This window comes from Homarus americanus, unplaced genomic scaffold, assembly GCF_018991925.1.
Source record: "Homarus americanus isolate GMGI-L3 unplaced genomic scaffold, GMGI_Hamer_2.0 scaffold20465, whole genome shotgun sequence".
NCBI classification, from domain to species: Eukaryota; Metazoa; Arthropoda; class Malacostraca; order Decapoda; family Nephropidae; genus Homarus; species Homarus americanus.
The window spans coordinates 35,426-58,053 of NW_024756914.1; the positions used below are offsets into that span (position 1 = coordinate 35,426).

At 36.3% G+C, this 22,628-nt stretch overlaps 1 protein-coding gene across 3 annotated transcripts in view; it reads right to left on the bottom strand.

Moving 5' to 3' along the window:
* Positions 1-3,375: 3,375 nt before the first annotated feature.
* LOC121857171 (phenylacetaldehyde reductase-like) overlaps positions 3,376-22,628 on the bottom strand; it is a 49,388-nt gene continuing 30,135 nt past the window's right edge. Inside the window, exons 2-9 of one of the 3 annotated variants that reach the window (XM_042353088.1) lie at positions 21,162-21,366; positions 18,954-19,111; positions 16,570-16,707; positions 15,522-15,709; positions 15,072-15,302; positions 13,172-13,282; positions 11,492-11,618; positions 3,376-6,745 (exon numbers count right to left, since the gene is read on the bottom strand). In XM_042353088.1, coding sequence (XP_042209022.1) covers positions 6,630-6,745; positions 11,492-11,618; positions 13,172-13,282; positions 15,072-15,302; positions 15,522-15,709; positions 16,570-16,707; positions 18,954-19,111; positions 21,162-21,366 — 1,274 coding nt within the window. In that variant the 3' untranslated portion in view covers positions 3,376-6,629. Of the gene's footprint in view, positions 6,746-11,491; positions 11,619-13,171; positions 13,283-15,071; positions 15,303-15,521; positions 15,710-16,569; positions 16,708-18,515; positions 18,707-18,953; positions 19,112-21,161; positions 21,367-22,628 lie in introns of all 3 variants that reach the window. The other 2 variants (XM_042353087.1, XM_042353086.1) reach the window with 2 other exon arrangements.

Consider the following 22,628-nt stretch of genomic DNA (forward strand, 5'->3'; position numbering starts at 1 on the left):
GTAGGCAGGCACCCCAGACCCTGCATTAAGCTTGACTGAATCTCTGGAGGTAACATGCATTACACACCCAGAACCACTGAGAGTTGACCGACCTCTGTGCCGGCAAGTGAGTGAGTAACATGCTCCTGGTGGCCAGAGCACTCCACACCAAATATTGCCTCAGTCACTCGAACATACATGAAGTGCTTCACTTACACACTTGAACACCCATGAATCAAATGCAGTGTTTATCTATTACATGTTAATACGAACTTTCCTGACAGATGACCAGGCCTGTCCTTTAGGGGGGGGGCGACCGCCTGGGGCCCCGCGGGACCCAGCACTAGACCCAGTGACCCCGGACACATTACCTGTTGACTGGTTAATCTGACCTGACGGCTTACGCCACCATTGCAACCGTGACCTTACCATCCATAGCGACAGTCCCATGAGGGTTGGTGGGGGGTGGGTTCCTCTGACCGCAAAATCTGACACTAGCTAGAGAAGGTACAGAAAAGGGCCTGCAGAATCATGCTCGGCGCAGAATACTCCGGCTACACCAACGCTCTCTCCATCCTGGAAATGCCATCCCTCAGTGACCTCCACCACCAAGCACTGGAAAGGTTTGGCCATGGACTACTGCACCACCCTCGCCATCGCCACCTCCTGCCACCCCCCACCCAACTCGCGCAGTCCGCCACTACAACAAAATTCAGCCCATAAGAGACCGCACCGATAGATATAAGAACAGCACCATCCCATCTATTCTTAAAATTATAAACAACTCCTGATTTATGTACTGTACAGCCCTGTAAATGTATTCAATGCATATTATATCATTATGTCTAAATCAAATGTAAGTCTGTATATTTTCAGCCACCGGCTGCAACTCTATTAATAAACCGTTTATTATTATTATTATTATTTTAGTGTGGGGCCCCGCAGTGACTGAGTTGCCCCAGGCCCCGCACCCTCCTAGGGACGGCCCTGCAGATGACATTAACAAATTCGGCTGTTTGTACATTTTGTTGGTACTGTACCTTGTCCAGGTGAGTACTGGGGTAGTCTGTGGTGGTGGTTGTTGGAGGATTTCAATGAGATCACATGAAGGGATGCAAAAACCTCTCTCATATTTCTGTGGGGTGGATTTGAGGGGCAGCTCCTAGCCTTTATTTGTCCTGCACCAAAATTAGTGTTACGTATTGAATATAAATAACCATACCATATTTCAGCCCTCTTTTTTCAGAACTGTAGCCATGAATACAAAACAAATGGGTGTGAATAAATACTGTACCTGTAACTTGTACTTTATACCTAAACCTGTATACATCTTTTTGTTGTCACTATGAGCTGAGGATTCTTGTGGTTATGAAAGGGAGCATCTTTTGGCTGTGGAAGAAGTTTTTGTTCCTCAGTGTAGAAGAGGCTGTGGAGGGTTTTTTTTGTGGGAGACTCTGTGTATATATCTTATCAATGCATTATCTGGTGTTGTTTTAGAGTTAAAAAAGTACTTGCTGCAACCTGTCATTGTGTCGGAGGCAAGTGACGTGAAGCATGTAATTAGTGTGCATCCGGACATAATGTTAACAAATATAAATGCGATTCAATGAAATTTGGTATGTGAATGTACACTCACTCCAAAAAAGAATCTTTATGATTTTGTGAGACAATACGACACAATAGGTAGAGGATTTTGACGACCCTACCGAGACAACAGGAGTCATGGTGTTCATTTTGAAATTCCCCAGGCCCTTCCGTAAAAGTGTCTTTTGGAACAAATGATCTCAGTAATATCTCTAAGTTGGATTGCCAATATTTTTTCTTGCAGCCAACTATTACTATGCCCCCTCCAATATTTAGAAAAGAGGTATATACAGTAATTATTATAAATCTGTCTGTGCTACAGTTTGTTAGTACTGTACTGGTACATCTGTGTGGCTGTTCGTGGCTACTATTTTCTTCAAAACTGTTATTCTGGAGAGCTGAAAATGTACAGACCAGTTTCCTTTTCTATAAATCTGAGAGTGAGCCAGAGTGACTTTTAACAGTCTCACCAGTGAGTAGATGTTGTGTAACTTTGTCATAAGTGCGTGTATGTGGTAGCCTGCATGCAGGAGTCTTCAGGTAGAATCCTACCCATGAAAAAGTTGAACTGGATGTGCAGTTTATTGTAGCCCCCACCCTCCCTGCTGCCACCCATTGTCCCATCAGTATTTTTTTTTCGAGTGAAAGGCACAGCAAGTGAAAAACAAAAACAAAAGTAAACTGTTTGAATTGTCCTGCAAACTTTGGAGAAAACTATTTAAGGCACTCCAGAATGTCAAGCCAGAAAAAGTGTACAGTACAGTACTAAGTCCTTGTTTAACGTTGCTCCCGACAACATTGTTTCGTTATAACTTTGCTACTCTTTAGAAACCCATGATTTTTTTACTGGGATTAGCCCACCCGGGCACAGGTCATTGACCCACATCGGGGCCTGGTGAGCGAAAATGTAATAATAATAACAATTCAGATAAGTAAAATTTATAATAAAAAATAAAAAATAATAAAATAATGATGATAACAATAATAATAATAATAATAATAATAATAATAATAATAATAAAGAACCATAAAGAAATACAAAAATAAAAAAAAGATCAAAAGTGAGAAACAATATACGTATGTTGTGTTGTCAATGGTAAGAGAAACAATTGAGACCCTGCAATTGTGTGTAAATGAGGCAGAAAGTCAGATCAGCAACCTGGGACTTGGTCACAATTTTCGTGATGCCATATGGCAGCAGGGTCTACCATTAGACAACACATTATGCTTCCAATATCTTCCCAGGCGGTAGTACCTCCCTGTTTGGTAGCTGCCTACTACCTACTACCTAAGAAGCCTCCTAGAAGTTTCCCTAAGAAACATTCTCAAACCAGAGCAAAAAACATTTTAGGCCCGTGGGCGCTGCTTGACCTGTCAGTTGCTTGGACACCGATGCCCGAGGAGGTGGGAAACAAACAGAGTTGACAATTGTTATTGGTGGGAATATTATAGGTAAATGCATAGTTAATATATGGTAATTTGTTTATCACTACATAAGTACTGTATTTTGGGTGTGCCCAGGTGTGCTAATCCCCATTAAAAAAAATAATAATAATAATAATTGCAGGGAAATTCGGACAATCGGCTTTTCCGGACAGGTGGTCCCCCCCCTTTTAGTCCGGATCTTCGAGGGTTCATTTTACAGCAATTCAGAGAGGGGAAGAGAAAAGTTGACCACATACATTAGTAGAATCTAAAATGTATGCAATATTTTATCAACCTATCAAAATTTATTAGTACAATACTGACATATATTAATATGCAACACAGTGTACAGTACTTTGTTTATTTCAGGATTAAAAATACAACAGGTTACAGACTCAGCCTTTACTGTCCTTGATGCATCACAAAGCCATCACAACCACTGCAAACCTTGGCCATCACTTCACTTTTTCAGCCTCTGCATTCTTGTAACATGCATAGAAATAACAATTCACTACTTGTAATACTATCTTTACTGGGGAGCTTCATATATTAATATCCATGTGATCACTTTTAGCTTCTTAATCTGGCTCCAGCCAAGCTTACACCAACTCTTAACAATGAACTTTTCTGGCCTTTGCATAATAATCATCCAGCTGCAATCTAAATTACATTCATTCAATACTTAATCATTCTAATGGAGGAGCAGAGGGATGAGTTATCAGATGGACGTTGTCATGAATTAACTCCTAAATCACATTTATATATCTTAGGGCCATCTATAATTACATTATCATTAGCATACCCTAGTGACAGTTGCTTCTATCACATATACACATTTGTAGCAGTAAATGAATAGTGGAGTGGAAATTTATCATTGTCTGCTGTACTCTAAGCTGGGAGAAGGGAAGTGAGAAGATAAATAGAACTTTGTGTATGCCAGTATAAAGACTTTATAATTAAAGATGGCCCTTTACCAGTTTGTGCATTTAACTAGTTTCTGCTGACTGAAGGGAATGATATTCATAATCAATCCTAAAATAAACCCATCAAGCATGGAGTATGATCCATTACAGTATCTGCCTTGAACATATACGTACTTTGATTGTATATCATATACTGACACTGTAGAATTGGCCCCACAAGATTTGGCAGTAATGGCAGGGTGAAGGTGGCCTTTACTTAAATACAGTATATATCAAAAACCTACCTACCTTTGGATATATATCATTGAAGCGACAAGTTTTGGCTTATGATGGAAGTTATAAAGGTTAACATTCTCTTAGTACAAGATAAACATCCACTTTACTTGTCCCTCACAGTTTAGCAACACTCAGCATCCCATAAGCCATCTTATCAAACATACCAGGAGGCTATATTTTTTTTTTTTTTACATATTTCTATTTTTGTAGTTACAAGTGTTATGAAGAGAAATGGGAACACGAGAAGAACTTTCAAGAGACTGCCTAGAAGTGTCTGTACACTCCCCGCAAACTATCTTTAACATAATGAAACAATGCATAAGGATAGGCCTAGTGTGCACTACCCATTTACGAGGAATAAATCTTCTGTATAAAATAAATGAAGGAATGCTAGCCAGTGGATGAAGTGAACAGCCTCAAAAGCTACACACATTAAGTCATGACTGACATTAAATGCATTAACTCAGTGTTACCTCCATCAAGGTACAATCCAGCCAACATGTATTCACCTTACTGATCCCACATTATGGTAGCAACAAACATGAGTCTCCATCATATCAAAGACTTATATTTGTGATTCTGGTAATGCTTAACATGGACCTGTCGGATTTTCCTTGTATTGTTTTTTTGGGGTTATGTTTTATGCAAATAATATAGAACTTCAATGATTTTAAAAACACTTTCACTCTAGAATATACAGTATAACATAAATTTTTCATTTCTATCACCCATCAGAGGGAACTCTTTCCAATTCTATGACTTTTAAATCTCAAATATTTACCATATCAGTGTCATGGTGAGAAAACTCCCTGGAGTTATAAAATAATTTGGACTTACAAGCTATTGCAGCAGCAGAGAAAATAATGCTCCAACATTTAGAGAAATAATGAAAATGTGCCTTCACTACAATTTCCTGTTATACAAGAATCAATGTTAGGGTTATAAGAATATTATAGCTGGTACAAAAGCTACCAGAGTTTCTACGTGTGTGTTTTTTTGTGCAAGATGCACACATTCTATTGCAGAAACTTTTCATCAGATAAGAATTTCATTCTACTGCAAACTAAATTGAGCAATAACAAAAATATCACATCATTTGACATTTCATACAAGTGCATACAAAATTAAGAAATAGTAAAAATATATACATTCATAAGAAAATGCTACTACAAATTGTAAGCATGGAGAACATTGTAAGGGTTTCTTGTCACCACCAATTACTTAATCACAGATAAAAGGTAAACCCCCAAAACCTCAACACCAAGAAACACATAGTAATTGTCTAGTGCCTGGACTATCCTCTTTGTAGTACTTGGTAAATAAAACTCCTGTGAAGAGAAAGAAGAGGAAGACAAGTTCCAGACATTTATGCTAAGTGAACTGCAAGTCATCTTGTTAATTTCTGAGCATCTAGATTTTGATGATTCACCTTGTTAGATAAATATTACCACTAATAACTTGACATTCCATCATGGAATACGATGGCAATTTGCAAAGTTTCATGACAAATATTTGCCTTAAATAATTCTAAAGATTTGCTGTAAACACAGTCATTAACCTTTCTTCCTTGATATAATACCTTCTAACCCCCACTGCTTATTCACTATTTGGATAATAAAGCCAATACTGTCTCACACTACTCCCTTAGCAGTGATAGTAATTCCAGCCAATCTTTGTTTAAGGATCTTGAGGAGTTTGAGTTATGGGAGTATTAAACAGGCTAATAGAATACGATAATCAAGCCTTCTGTGTATAAAAGTCTGTAATAAATATCAGATGCACTTGAGTAAGGCAGAGTAAATTAAATGCCAGTGTGGATGTGCAATTCCCAAAAGTTTTAAGGAGAACATCCCTCTTGTCTGGCCTGACTATTATCACATCAAGGTTTCAAAAAATCAAGGCACCTCAATTAATCAAATGGAATATCCTGTTTGAAGCTGCTAAAATTGTGACTTTAGGTAAGTTATTGTCAAATCATGAGGAAAATAAAATCTTATATTCTCAGCCTATTCATTTGCATTAGCGATTCCATGCTACTTTGAAAAGTCATTATAATCTGTCACTTCAATATTTTGTTCAAACTGCTGATTACTGTAGTAACACACAAATCCTCTCAGACTTCACACTGACTCAGTACAGTACATACATTTATAAGTAGATATGGTAAAAAATTAATACTGAACACAAACCTGATAAAAAAAAAATTAAAACTACACATGAAGTATTGAAGAACATAAAACACTGAGCACCTTTCAACAGACAAAACAATAATAGACTCCACATATAGACATTCTTCCCCAAAAGTTTTGTGACCACTCGCCTCTACTTATACGTTTGCACCATCCCCCCACACTCAGTCGGACTATCAAAACTCAAACTGATCCAGATACGAAATTTGGAGAGGTCAGAATAGTCTTCACTCTTACTCCTCCTTTTCAACTTTCATTTCTCAGACTCGGTTTCTTCCTTCTTTTCTTCCTTTGCAGCTTCTTCTTTGTCTTTATTGTCTTCCTTCTGTTCCGGTTTGTCCTCTTTTATTTCTTTACCCTCCTTCTTTTCTGCAATCATTAAGTTTGAGAGTGTTAGGTGTGGTTGATTACATTACTAATGATAACAGTATAAACTGCTTTCCTAAAAACTTCATTGTAGTAGTCTTCATGTGAACTGTTATGGTGAAAAAATATCAAGAGCCTCATTAAGATATACAGCACTATACCTGTACAAGCAATATCACGAGTTTATCATTACATCCCAGTGATCGTATAACAAAAATAAAACAAAAGTTAACCACGAGGGTCCACAAAAACAAAATAGGTATTAATTCACCTGAATAAGGTGACAATATATTGATTATCAAATTTCTGAGATCTTCTTGAGTTCCGTCCACATACCTGATTCAATCAAACTTCATTCTAATTTGTTCCATGAGTTCAAATTCACAAGATGCCTATACAAATGTGCACACTCATATACAAACATATTTTTTCCACATTCCCTAACACCTGATTCCAGCACAAAGGGGAAGAATTATACTGTACAGGACACAGGTTATCCTTCGCTACTTATATGAATTTGAGTCCCAGCAGGCACCTAGCTTATTCAGATACATTTGTGGCTACTACATTGTTTGCATGCCATGATGTCACACGGCTGTCGACATAAGGCAGGAACAATGAAATAGTTATTTTAAACTTAGCATAAATGTAACCAAGTTTAACTTGACAATCGGTGGTGAAGAGCATAAAGTAAACTTACAGTACAGATGCATGTGTTTAAAGTGAAATAGGCCTCCATATATGTGTTCACCTCCCATATAGAATAAACAACCATGCTCTTCAATTTTCTTAATCTAAAGTTTATATTACATCATTCTTGGGTAGTGAATGGTTAGGCAGTAAGTAAACTGTCACAAACCACTAGTCAAAATGCTGGTGAGAGAGTGTGAGGAGAATCAACCATCATGACAAACAAACAAAGACTATGGCGATGCATTGTTGGAGCGAAAAAAAATTCTTTTCGACTTTCCATTAGCAAGTGGATTTTTTGTATCCTTTTAAATATGTTAATAGATGATGATGATATAAATTGTGGTAAATAACCACAAAAAGTTGAGAGCAGCAAGTAAACACAGACATCAGTCGGATGGTTAAAACTGAGGCGAGTGCCATCGTGGCATTACCAATTTCATAACTAACTAGATTCAAAAACAACCAATTTTCAGGTAAATTTAGTTTCTTGGAAGTCAGAAAAATGGTCTGTTACTGTAATATTTAGTCTTAAAGGTTTCAAAAGTGAAATACTGTAATCATAATGCCTCTTACTCAGAAACTCTCTTTTCACTGTACAGTACCGTATTCTCATATGAGCTATAAAATAGACCGTGTACAAGAAAAGAGCATCTTCACTTGGCTTATACACTAATGTACACATTCTAGCAGTAAGTACTTTAAGATTTTTTTGGGGGTGTTTTGACATCTGGAGTACAAGCAAAATGTGACTACTGTACTTGGCTTGTGTAACAATTAAACTATAATAGGAATACTCTTCCAACAAACATTTTAAGATATGAATATGTAATGAGGAGAAGGGGAGATAAAAAAGGAGATGGAAGGATGAGATGAAGGAAGTACTACACTAGAACACAGGAGGACATCTTGGAGGCAACAGTGTGTCAGTGAATAACAGAAGAGGGTGGTATTGAGTGATTATGAACTATCACAGCAGTTAGAATAAATGGATGAAGGAGAGTGAAATGAGAATTTGTTTTTGATAGTTGAGAAGAATGGCTGCCAAAAGCACTTGGTCATTATTGTATCCGACTTTGATCTTTCTTTCTTTAAAAAAAGAGAAAAAAAGGAAAAAAAAGGAGGGGTGGGGGCACCTGGGATGTTGCCCGAAAAAACGAGAAAACAATCAAACGGAGCAACCTCTGAGTACCCTCTTTACTCGTATGTGCTTCACATAGTACCTAGAGATGGGATGGGGAAAGGAGCGGTGAACAGAAGATGCTGGTTAGAGAAATTTATGTCACACATTAACAGACAGACACAGAAAACAAGCAGGACAAACACTTAACACTGTGGTAATATCGTTGTGGTGATGCATAAAACAGATAAAAGGTATGGGGTATGTTACATAGAACCTGTGTATGTATGTCAGTTTTTTGCTGCCCACACCCACCAACTTAAACACATTGATAATAAATGCTCAATTCTGTTTGATTCACGTACTGAAAATGACCTCTGAATTATGTACCTGTAACTCTTTTTCTTATATTGTTGTATAAGAAAAAAGATTAGACAACATGAAAAATTGTATGAAGAAAAGGGATTTTACACTTGATATATATAAACACCATATATGGCAATGTCTGCCTTCATATCTAACAATGCTTCTTTAAAAACCTTAAATTGTCTCATCCCATTGATTTTATTCTCTGTAGTTATAGATACTAACTGTTTACTACACTAAATTGTATATCACCCAAAGTAAAACCATGAGGACCTGTGAAAAGAACAAATCATACAGAGAAAAATCTTAACCCATGGATACCATAACAGATGACAGGTCATTTCTTGAGGGAACATCTGCCTTTAATTAGAGGAGAAAACATGTATACGTAACTTGTGTATATAGGGAGTATTTCTATTTGTACTTTTACCTCATTCCTGTTACAGTACTTTCATAATTTTCCATTTCTTTCCCTTTATTTGAAACTTCTGATGATGATATGAAAAAGAGAGAGAGATTTGACCAACATAATCAAAGGAATAATACGGAGGACACACAGATAAGTGGTGAGACAACATTTACAATATGGACAGTAAAGACATGCAATTATAGTACAAAAAAGGAGAAAAGAAATCACAGTTATTCATCCAGCAGGACAGGTCAGCAGAAGGAGGGAACTGAGATGCACTGTACAATAACACACAGACACAGTTCAGCCAATGAATTTGAGGGGTGATACTCATGATACTTAGTGTTGATGAAACAGAAATACTCAGCAAGAATAAGAAAATTCATAGATAGTAGAACCTCTGAAATCTGGGAATCAGTTACAGCAGTACATTAATGCTTCAGAATTTCACTATTGAATGCAATTAAAGGTAAGTTCTAGTTATAAGATACTGTAGAAGTGTGTGCCAGCCTCCAAAAATCAGCCATGTTGTTTGTCATCAGACATCACAAATATAAAATTAAATTAAAAAAAGAACTTAAAGTTCTGTTTAAATTAAAATTACATTAACAATAAAAGGACCAAGTAAATTATAAGAAAAACTAATGTTACCCTGAGTGAGATGTCTACTACCTCTTAACTCGACTGGCATATTTGTGGACAAGTTACAGTGCAGTGTATTTCAGGAACTTAAAAAAAAAAAAGTGGTTCCAAGGGGAAGGGGTGTATAGGGAGAATGATCTTATTTGTAAAACCGGAAAATATAAAAATCTTGGATTCTAGTGGTTCCAACATTTATGGATTTCCGAGGCTGTACTGAAGACAAGTTGAATCTTAACTGCAGTACAGTACTGTACTGTACAACACATATACCCCCAGCTTCCCTTGAATGCCATTAAAGTGCCCAGCCTGGTGCCAGAGTCATGAAGAGAATAAATAATTACACCAACAATTAATCGCACGTATAAATAACTGAATACATACACCACATAAATGGTAATTTATATATTCACACCCACGCTGAGGTAACAGAGCCAGGCACCACTAGAAAAGAAAATTTTTAATTAATTCAGGAATTTCTGACAAATGGTATTTAAAATAAATACATTATGATAAATGATGTTCAGAAAAAATTATAATTCTGTCAGTTTCATCATGAAAAGTTCAGAGGAAAGTAAATGAATGAAGAAATTATATAGATGTGAATATTATTCAAAATGGCATATTATTAGGTTAAGTTAGGTTAAAGGATCAGTTGATAGCCATAAGGTAATAACATTCTGGGAATAAGTGAAGGGTGGACATAAAGGGAAAAAGTGAAATGATAACCCAGGTGTAGATGAAATGGAAATAAACCGAGGAAAGCATCCATGAAGCAGCAGTGCACATAAATGATTAGAAAGCATGGAATCAAGTGGTTTATGTGGATGCCACAGCAGTTAGACTCAGAGTGATGACAAGTGAAAGGATCTTCTGTACTTCCTCTTTATTCCAACCACCCTATATCATCATGGGAAAATCCTTGGAAGGTTTATAATAATAATAATAAAACGCCCTGATCACGTGTTAAACCATTTCTGTTGATATGTATCCAAGTACTGTACTAAGAATTATACAAACCTCCACTGTCATATGTTTATCATGTCTTCCCTGTCAATTTGGAAAGTACTGCATAGTATACACAGGAGATGGTCAAATGAATTCTGAGTTAGAGTCTGAGTTCCAACAGAACCTATAGTAACCCCAATTCCTTGGAGACAATGTTGAAAGTTTTGAGCTGAGAAGGTGTACAACAGAAAGATGACAGGCAGTGAAGATGACAAATACAGTAATGACAATGACCATTACAACAACTTACTCTACTGATGACCGAAGGTCGGTAGTAAAATTTGAATTTATGATTAATTTCATTATGCATTATGAAACAAAAATAACCTAATTATTGGAGAAAAAGAGATATTGGTTAAAGAATACTTTCTCAGTGTTAGATGTGGTGATGAACCTGGGAAAAAAAAATTACTGTATTATGTAAAGAAAGTTTTGTAACTTCTTTTAGAACTATATTTAATAGTAAAAAAATGTAATAAATTTAAAGGAAAACCTTCAACAAGGTCCCATTGTTTACCTTTATCTTCAGGCTCAAGTTCTTTCTTTTCTCCTTCCTCTTCAGGTTTATCTTCACTCTCTTTCTCCTCTTTCTTGTCTTCTTCAACTTCTCCATTTACAGCTGGCACCTCTGCTCGTGAACCAGCCTGCAAAGTTGTTATAAATGAAATAAACAATAAGTAGACAACATTAATTTGATCTGAAACAAGAGCAGTTTGAATGACAATGAACCTATGTTTGGTGCTACCCACAAAGACACTTCATAAAGCCAATGTAAAGTACAGACTGAAGAGTCTGGGTTGTCTTATGACCACTGTAAAAGTGTGAATTAATTCTGCACAATTGTGGATCCCTGTTGGCAGTCAGTAAGTGTAGCTGACATAGTACTTGCTAGGACTAATAGTCTCTGACTTTAGAAACCCTTTCTCCTGTATAGTTTGGAATTCTGATTAACAATAAAAGCAATATATTTCATGGCACCTCAGCTTACCCTTTCATCCAAAATGAAGCAAACATTTCTTTCTGTTTTAATCAGATTGACTCAAAAGTGTGAAAACTTAAATCATATGGGATTTAAATTTCTGTATTTAAAAATCAGTCAAATGTTTGCTTCATTTTACTTCTAAAGGGTCAGGTGCTTCTCTTGTTTCAGTTAGTGAAACTCTTACAATCACTCCAGGAACGTCAACACATAAATTACAATGAATTATAAAATGAGAATTGACCAGTTTTTATGGCTGTGAACAACAATTATATATACAGTATCACAGGGCTGAGCAAGTCTCTTAGATTTTTATGTAACTACTACTGTATTGGTTTTATATAGCTTAACTTGCACACAATAGGGAAAAAATTGACTGCATTATTTATATATATATATATACCCTGTATATATAACCATTTCTTCACGTTCTTGCATATTTTTATTGTTTGAAACTGCACGGAAAAATTATTACACTGGGTGGTTTCTCTCATCATTGTGCCCTAGGTTTAAATCTTGGCCCAGGACAAACATGGGAAGGGTGTTATCTAGTGTGATCCTACTAAACATCGCAAGTTTACTCTGGATACTCCACTTTCCGCCTTCTTTGTAATGATTATGGCTTATTTTAATCTTTAGGGTTCCCAATGTTCTCTATTTATTATAAACGTGATCCACATGATTCTTAGTCTTTACAAAATTACTGTTTTTTATGACACTACTTTGTTACGGTCTTCATTGTCCAGTGTTAGTACAAGAGTAAACCTGCAATGTTTGGTAGGGTTACACTGGATAATATCCTTCTTGCCTCTGTCCCTGTCCCATGGCACACAACTAAAATTCTACAAATATTATTCAGTTCAATGTTCATAAGCAGTTGAACTACTAAACTTGGTAATTAGTGTCACTGATATGGTGCTCTAGCTGAGGTAAGGAATCAGAGGGTGAGATGTCATAGAAAATAGTTCCTCTAGGATAATAATTTTTCACATAAGTTAATGTGCATCAACCTAATTTGTTTAGAATTTATATCCCCCACCTAAATTAGCTTAGAAAAAAAATTAACTAGGGTCAGAGTATCTGGTCTCTAAGACATAACACAGGGAAAGTGGTCAGGCTTGGCAAATGGAATAGCTGTACTGTACATATATTACTAGAGTACTTGCTTACAATGATATAAATGCACCACCACAATTTCATACAATATATAATACTCACTTGCTTGTATTTCTTTGCTTTGCGTGCAATGCCAAGATCAACGAGGGAGTAGACCATATCATTTATGGTACAGTCAATGGCTGTTGGTTCTACACCCAATACCTCTACCATCTGTAAACAAAAAGTTGAGGGTAAAATACTGTCTTTTGTCTCTGACACTGCAATTTTAAACTGCAATATTTAAAGAAAGGGATTAAAGAGTTTCTCTTTATGTCACCAGTGTGCTGAATACTGTACAGCTACATATACCCTGTATTTATAAACCCAAGAGGAGTTGTCATTCAGAACAAATATAAGGAAGTGCTTCATCAGGTGGTACACTTATGGAACAGTCTATCAGCAAAGCTGTGTAAATAATAATGGGACTGTACTGAGCTTAAAAATGATCCTGACCATTAGGTAAGTTGGTAAATACAGTATACTTCAGCAGAAAAGTGTACCTGTACACTGAGAGAGTTTAAATACACAAAGTGTATCCAGAAAAAATATACAGTCATACCCCGATTTATGGGGTTCCCGTTTACGCGTTTCCACATTTACGCGGTACCCCACCAGAACCGGAATTCCCACTTTACGCGGTGCATCTACTCATATATGCGGGAAGCGGCACGGGCAGGGTGCGCACAAGGTCGCCCAGTCATCAAAACATTACCAAGTTTTTCACCTGCCACCCACCACAGCCGGCCCAAGTCAGTGATAGTGAGGATATGGACTTTATGGACTTTAAGGGTTTTGACAAAGAGGCCCTGCAACCCTCTGTGGTGGATAGTGATACAATTGATACAAGTTATACAGGTGAGGGCCAATAATCTGCCCTCTGCCTTGGAACCAACCCCCATCCCCGTGTGCCCAGCCATCTTTTCTACTAATGTAAGTGTTAAAAAACCTAATATTATTGATATTTCTCTTAATTATTAATTGTGTGTGCATACCATCATAAAATTTTAATGTTATTTTTACTACAACGTAGGTATTGTGTCTGAAAAAGTGGAGTTTGGGGGTCGGCCCAGTCTCTATTTCAATTAATCCCATATGTTCTGTTGTTCCATTTACGCGTTTCCCATTTTACAAAGCCTCCACGGGTTCAATTGACCGCGTAAATCGGGGTATTACTGTAATCTTCAAAGTCATGCCAGACCTCAGGTTTATATCAAACTTCTTCCCATGTTCTTATTAGTAAACAATTATTTTCTCAGCTTATCGCCTTAGGTGTACTGTACTATCAGTGTGAGTAAAAAGATTCATTGGATTACAAAATTTCCCGATACCTGCACAATAAGATTTAGATCAAGGTACCGTATGTCATGGATATTGGATGTACTGTACTGTATATATTATTGTAGCTTTTGATGATAATTTTAGCCTATACTTACAAGGAATATGAATACGAAAATTTCCGAGGCAAGTGCTTGGTGGAAGTAATCATACTGTGTACTGTACAGTACTAAACAGTTTTGCACTACAGTATTAGCAAGGTCAGGAAAATACTACAGTACTGTATAGTATACTTAAATGTCAAAAGTAGTTACAAAATATCTATCAAGAATCATCACATTTACCACAACCTACAATCACTGCAAAACCTTAACATTCATCTGATAAAGAAACTTCTATGCTTGTTACTGATTTGTTCCAACTTTATTTCTTAGTTTCAATGTTTACATTGCAATCTAACATTTATATTTTTCTTAAGGTTCTGAAAAATTCAATCTAATTGGGGGGAGGGGGTCTTAAACTCATTCCTCAGAGGGATTCATAAATATATATACAGTACTGTATGTCATAATGGATATTGGAAATATATTCGAAACTATGAAATAGTAGTAAGTATAATCATTTCACCACAATGTATAACTCAATATAAAACATACAAGATCACTGCTCCTTCAGTGGTTCTTACCCTCTTATTATCAATCTTGATAGTTTTTCCAATGCGGGGCAAGATAGTATTTTTCATGCCCTTATTGAAGAGTCCAAGCAACCAACAGGCAAAGTAAGGGAATTGGCCAGTAGCAATAGAGTATCCCTGGGGCTTAAATTCCTTTGCTACTGCCATTGATATGTCTTTCACCCAAACAGAGTCTGTGCAGATGATGTGGCGATTGTTTACTGCTTCAGGCATTGTTAAGGCCTAAATAATTGAAAAAGAAGGTAATTTTAACAACAGATTACACTGATGGGATATTTCAATAATATATCTTTCAATAATGTATACTGTGGTATACTGTACTTTAAAAGTCTTTGAAAATACTACTCTAAACAGTACATGCTGTCTGATGCTTGGGTGAGAAATATTTATAAGTGGTTTTTCATAAAGAAAGGAAAAAGAAAAAAATAATAATATACAAACCTTTAGATGTGCCTTTGCTACATCACGTACATCACAAATTGGCATTTGTACGCGAGGAACACCGGGGTATACCTTATTTACTATCTGTACCATAAAACTGACAGATGTGGCATTCTTATGCCCTTCTGTAAGTGCTGGTCCCAGGATAAGAGTTGGGTTGATCACTGCTAATTCAAACTTCTGGTCATCTGAAATTATGATACAGTATTGTCTTAACAATTTTGAAAAAAAAGAAGATTTTGTTGAGTGAATAATAAAGTTGTTCAAAATGTTTACCATAACTTATCGATAGTTCATGGAACAGAGCCAAAAACTTTTGTACAGTCAACATAGACCGTTGTAGTGCTGCTTCCTTTGAGGAATTTCAGCTGCTACTCACTACTTATGCAGTGCTTTATTTATGGCAGTGCATTCTTTAGCAAATGATGTAACAACTTGCTATAACTTGTCTGCTTCCCTCTGCAGTCTATAATTATGTGGAAACATGTACAGTTTTTGTGTGTTTTGATACCCATTCCCCTATTGGCAACTGAGTCAAACCCTCTCCCCTTTAGTACCTCTCTCACCTTATTCCACCATCTCCTTCTTGGTCTTTCTGCTCACCCTCCTACCATTCACCTCTGAATCATACAATATCATTTGCTTCCCATTCTCTAAATACATCCATACCACCTTAACAAACCCTGATCAGCTCTGTATAACCCAACTTCCTCTTCTGCTGTCTTTTCTGATACAGTAATTGTGTTCCTTATTTTTTTTTCTTATTCAACCCACATGTTACTCTCAAGCATATTTCTAATGTTTTCAGTTTTCTCCTTCTCTTTGCTCTAAAGGCCATGATTCATACCAACAAAATATAATTGGCTCAAATTTTCCCTTTTGTTTACTTTACTATAATATTACAGCAGTTGCTCTTCTCGCTCATAATAGATACAGTGTACATTTTACAGTACGAGTATGTTTAAAATCTAAACGTGTCTTACCTAAATTCCTTACTTATCTCATTTAAAATCCATAATTATCTTACTTGTTATTAATATACACTCACCTGGTAGTTCTTTAACAAAGTCCCATGCTGCCTTTTCTGCAATGGCTTTAGACTTTGTGTATGCATCAATAGTGGGAGACTCCGCATCAGTCCAGCTTTCTTCATTGTACTCTTTATCGGGCTCTGGGACAGGTTCACCTAGATCAAGAGATGATTAAGTTGCGGCAACTGTTAAAATTTACGGTAATTCTATACACTGCAATAATATTACTGTAATTGGAATTAAAATTGCAGTTCAGTACTAAGCAATAGATGAATTCATTAAATACTGATAAAGTGATATGGATAATAGGTAATGACTAAGAAAATTAAAAGATTCATCAATAAATCATGAATATTTATACGAAAGTCAGGATCATCATCATCACCATAAAAAGTCATTTTCCACATTTGGGTGAGTTAGCTGTGATAACCTAAATGCATTTCTCCCAGTTGAATAGTCTCTTGCAGCCTCTATATCTGGAACTCTTTATAAAATCAGTAGCTCTACCAGTAACATCAGGAGCACTCTACATGAAATCAGGAATCCTCTTAACAGAATCTGGAGCTCCTCAATAAAGTCAGGAGACCCTCAATAAAACTGGGAATTCCCTCAATAAAATCAAATACCCCTTTCATAATACCAGGAATCCCCACAGCGAAATTAGGAGCCAACTCAATCAAATTTTGGAATCCAGCAATAATTCATTTGATCCCAAGCATGCTCCAGTTATCTGTCATCATACAGACTGACTACAGAATTCATCTCTACTACTGCAGCTACTGACCGTCTTCACATAAAGAATTATTAAAATATACTGTATATTTCAATAACCTCTGCACATTAATGGCAACAATTCCTAAATTTTACTCATGAATAATAATTTACCCACATAAAGTTTGATGACTTCGTAAGTAAATAGTATACTCATACAGTACACTAACAGTAAAGGGAAAGATTGAGTTCATGAATAGTAAAAATATAGTTTAAATTTAGCACAATATTTGACAGGCAGCAGCGGATATAAAAGAATGTGTTATACTCAACGGGCTGCAGTGCGAGAGTAGGTGATGAACACTCCGTAAAGGGATCATGGCTCTCCTCTCCCTTGGATACATTTCTATGTATGTATACTGCTGAGGGCATGAGATCTATTTGGTAATTCTTCTATTACATCAAAACTTACTTTACTGTAGTTCTTATTACTGTACAATACTATAATATGACTTGAATGATTGAAGAAAAAACGTTGGTAAAGCTACAGCCATATTTGTTTGGGGATGGATTTAGGAATCTGCATAGTATACACTCTTCAAATTTTTAATGTGATATTTTTCTTGAATTGTGAAGGAAACTGTGATGAGAAATACCTGTAGCTTGAATATAATTCACAGTAAGTATATACTGTAATATCAATTAAATTTGTATTGTACTGTACAGTATCAAAAAACTTGTCCATGCACAATTATCAAAATACTAAGTCACTGTCCTTGCAAATTCTAGCAATAACACATGCAACTTTGGAAAAAACATTTACATCATATTTAAATTTCCATAAAGCATAAGTTTTATATGATTGCAATTACCGTATAAGTATGAAGGTAATGAGGTACAAAACAGTTATACAGCACAGGATAAGGCATAATAAACAAGATCACATACAATGTACACCATAAGAACGACATTAACTCTATGAGTACCCCTGCATATAAACTTACAATAAATGAGGAAACAGTATCAATAACTGCAATCTAGGCCAGATTAAAGCAAGGGCTATATTTCATGGGCCTTATAATAAAGGGATTGCCAAAAATGAAAATAAGTTTTGTCTAAATTCTGTTATTGTACTGTATTTTCCTTTTGTGACACTAAAATTCATTATATTTACTGGGGCTACAACCCAAGTGCCCAATAATTTATTTTTTTAATCTGGCAAAGACTGCACTATACACCATGAGAAATGTACCGCAAACAGATGCAAAAGAAGAGGTGAGGACAACTCGCTTGACAGTGTTGGCATGAGCAGCAGCAGCTTTGAGGAGTCTTAAGCTTCCATCTTTAGCTGGTCCGATCAATTCCTCTTCTGCCACAACCTTGTTGGTCACATCAGGGAAAGGACTTGCAACATGCATGATGCCCGAGCAACCTTCTACAGCCCTACAAAACAGTAACATACAAAAGGGACTAGAAATAAAAGCTACATCCTAAAAAATCAAGGGAGGTAAAAAAAATAAAATACAAATACTGTACTGTACTGTAGATGAAAAATTCTGAAAATAGAGGACAACATAATATAAAATAACAATGATGTACACATAAACTACCAAGTTCCTGTAAGGCTGCAAAGCATAGCTAGTTTTCATGCATACAATAATTATTAAGTAGAGTTAAAGTGGTGGAGTACCAAAGACAGCATTAGCACAGCTGGTTAAAACAACTCTGGTGATGGTCTTGGCAGCAGCACAGGCAGTCAGGAACTTTTTAGTGGCTTCTGACAAACCCTCAGCTTGGGTCCCCTTCAGAGTGGCAGTATGGACAACTTTTGTACAGTCCAACACAGCCCTTGATTAAAAATAATTAGGTTCATTATAACCTTGAAAATGCTGGCAGTTTAGATGCTTCCAAAAACTATTTATGTAAATTGGTTATGACAGCTTAGATGCTATTAAAATTATGGATGTTACTTGATTATGTACAGCTTACATGCAACCTAAACTTGTATGTTAATTGGTGATGACAGCAGCTTTGATGTGACCTAAACTAAACTTATTTAACTCACACTTATACCTGTAGCACCTTTGGACTCTGAATACCGGTATGCTATACAGTACATGTACTACTTCTAGTGTAAATTCAACTGACTTAAAATAATGTGAGTAAAACAAATTCGTCTCTGACGTAGTATAAAGAAGCTTGACAAAAAGTGGGCAAAACTGCATCGTCTTTATTAATGTCTACAGCATCTCTAACAACTCAAGGATATCATATACAGCATACAACAAATTAGTTCCTGCTAAAAGAACTTGTGATCTGCACCCTAAAACTAGCCTGAAACACACCACATCCCACTAGAAAAAACAGCAAAATCACAAAATCTTTATTAATATCTAGACTATTCCTAAAGCTCTTGGAAGTCATAAAATAAACAACTTGGTTCTTCTCTGGTCAAAACAGCCTCTATACTGCCTCCTCAAACGAGTTAACTTTAGGCTTAAAACACACCAAGTTTTGCATCTCATATCTCCCATCTGGCATTTAACAAGTGACACATGGCATATACTAGTAAAATAGAGTTACACTCCTGACAGACAGCATGACACACCAGATCTGCACCACTGTCATCCATCCTTACTGTACTGTACAGTACATCCATCCCTCACATGAGTTTCAATCTTTCAAGGACAGCAACAATAACATTTCAAATAAATTTTGAAGTGTAATTTAAAATCAACAACTGGAAAAAGGAAAAAAAACAGTTGATTACACAGTACTGTACTGTAATATTTAATTTGAAAGTACAGTAATGTATGTTTGAAATTCTAAATACAGAATGTTCCCAAGAAATTTTCATCTACTCACAAAGACCTGTATAGTTACAGACAAAAGTTATCTCCCATGGTGAAACTGAGTCATGGGAAAGAGTCTCCGGTTACTTAACCTGACTCTCAATTGGTGCTGGTGTGCCTTTTTATCTCATTAAGGGTTGATGCTGCTTCATATTGGGAAGGAGCAAACTTTTAACCCCAACTGTACTGAAACACACTATTGTATGTAGTCGTGAACAAAGTTTGCTCCCTCCTAAATTGAAGCAGTACAAAGTATTGACCCCAAATAAAATGAAGCAGCACACTCACACAAGACAACAGTCGGGGTAAGGGTGCTTTCACACTGAGGTTGGATTAGACATATCCTGATGTAAATTGTCTGATTGGGTGAGTCAAGTTTACAACACATATCTCACACTAGATTCAAATCACATCTAATTCAAATCTTTCAAATTTTATCCTCGAGGAAGACAGTTTCCTTCTCCCTAGGAAGAAAGTGAGTCGTGTAACAGGTGCCTGTATCAACTAGGCCGAAGAAATCGTAATACCCAGAGTGGTGTTGCATATCATCTGTCTACAGACAATTTGCATCCTTTGTCAGTTCAGAGACTCATTCCTGTGACCCACCACAATGGGGGGGACATTTGTTCAACCTGTACTCAGATTACCACCAACATGTTCTTAAAATAGAAAACACTACAAAGCTCCACCCCTCTGATGTGTAAAAAAAATTATAAATAAACCTACAAGTATTTAGAGATGTGTTTGATGTGAAACTACAAAATTTATGTTCATCAAAAAAGTAGAAAATTCATATATAGAGAACAAATTCTTTTACTTTAAATACGACTAATTTATTTGCAAATAAAATGTATAAAGTACTGAAGAAATAAGTTGACAAAATACAAATTTTGTTACAGTACCATCTATTACTGATGAGAAGTTACAGCCATCTGCACACATTCACAGAAACACACAATCTCCCACTAAATTTACAACATACAAAGAATAAACAAACAAATGCCCAAATTAAAGCACCATAATGTATACATCACAGTATCACTTACTTGTCCCATCCTTCATCTTTGGTTAAGTCGGCTGCAACCAATTCAAGAGGAAACTTAGCATCAGGGACGAGGTTCTTCAGGGGTTCGAGTTTGGCTTCATTTTCCAGGCTACGGACGGTTCCTCGGACCTTGTAGCCCTCCTCCAGGAGCAGCTTGGCGACATGTGACCCCAAGTAGCCACTCACTCCCGTTACAAGGACCACTGCTGGGGAGAGGAAAAGTCTCTTAGATGTTGAGTTTTTACAGATGAGGTGAAAGATGAGTAGATTTCTGTTGGTGTTGCCAATTTAACAGATGATATGGGGGCAATACTGGCATAACCCTCAAACACCGGAATAAATTACAACAAGCAATTCAACACCAAAATAAAATAAAAATATATATATATAAAACTAAAACAATAAAACAATGACCTGGCGTAACCTAATCTATGCTTATATTAAGCATGATTGGCCAGCACTTCTGATTCGTAGACTTATAAGTCACAAATAAAAATTTCCACAAAACATGAGTTTCACATTTAAAATCAGCACAAAAAAATGGTATCTTTAATGGAAGCTTCAAAATTTGGAATACAGTCCAAATTCTTAATAAGATCCAAATTTTTCACGCATTGTACTGCCACAAGTACTGTCATCCTGTTTGGTCTACTTACCAAGATTAGAATACTTAGAGGTTAATAAGCACATCAAAAGACAAGTGTACAGTCGTGGGCAATAGTTCGCTCCCCGTTGGTTGAAACCGAGTCACGGAAATGAGTCTCTGAACTTACGTACCCTGGGTGCTCCATTTGGGGAGAGAGCGAACTTTTGACCCCAATTGTACATATTTGGTGTTGTGGCTTGCCCCCCCACTTGAGTTTCCAGCCTTAAGTTAAAGAAGTTATCAGTGCTGAAAAATGTCAGAACTACATTCTTTGATGTACAAATTGTAAACTCGTGGAATAACCTGCACGATAATGTTGTGACAGTACCCAATATGAGCTCCTGCACCAATACTTGTCAGCACTCACCAACCGACATAAACAAAACAATTACATAACAAACGTTTTTAAAAATTACTAAGTTTAGCAAAATATTGGGGAAAATAACATTTTACCGAAATAGTTTCCAAAATTCTATATTTCGTATTTCATAATTCATGATATTCAGTGTTAATGATCACCATATTTCCAGATATAGTATTAACGAAAATATTTTAAATATTTTAGAGATAGTGAGTAATGCCATCCTGAATTTTATCCACCGTAATTAAAGCACAAATAATTCAATCCTTCTATATATTCAAATCAGGGACAAAACGACTTGCCAAATCACGCATATTCATCAGAAAATCTAACGTATATAAATAATTAAAAAAAATAGTACATTATTCGGCAGACATTTATACATGATGGCCCATTACTCCTCACTGTTAATGGGATATATTTTGTGAGAAGCTGCGTGCAGTGTTATATTTCCAGGGTGC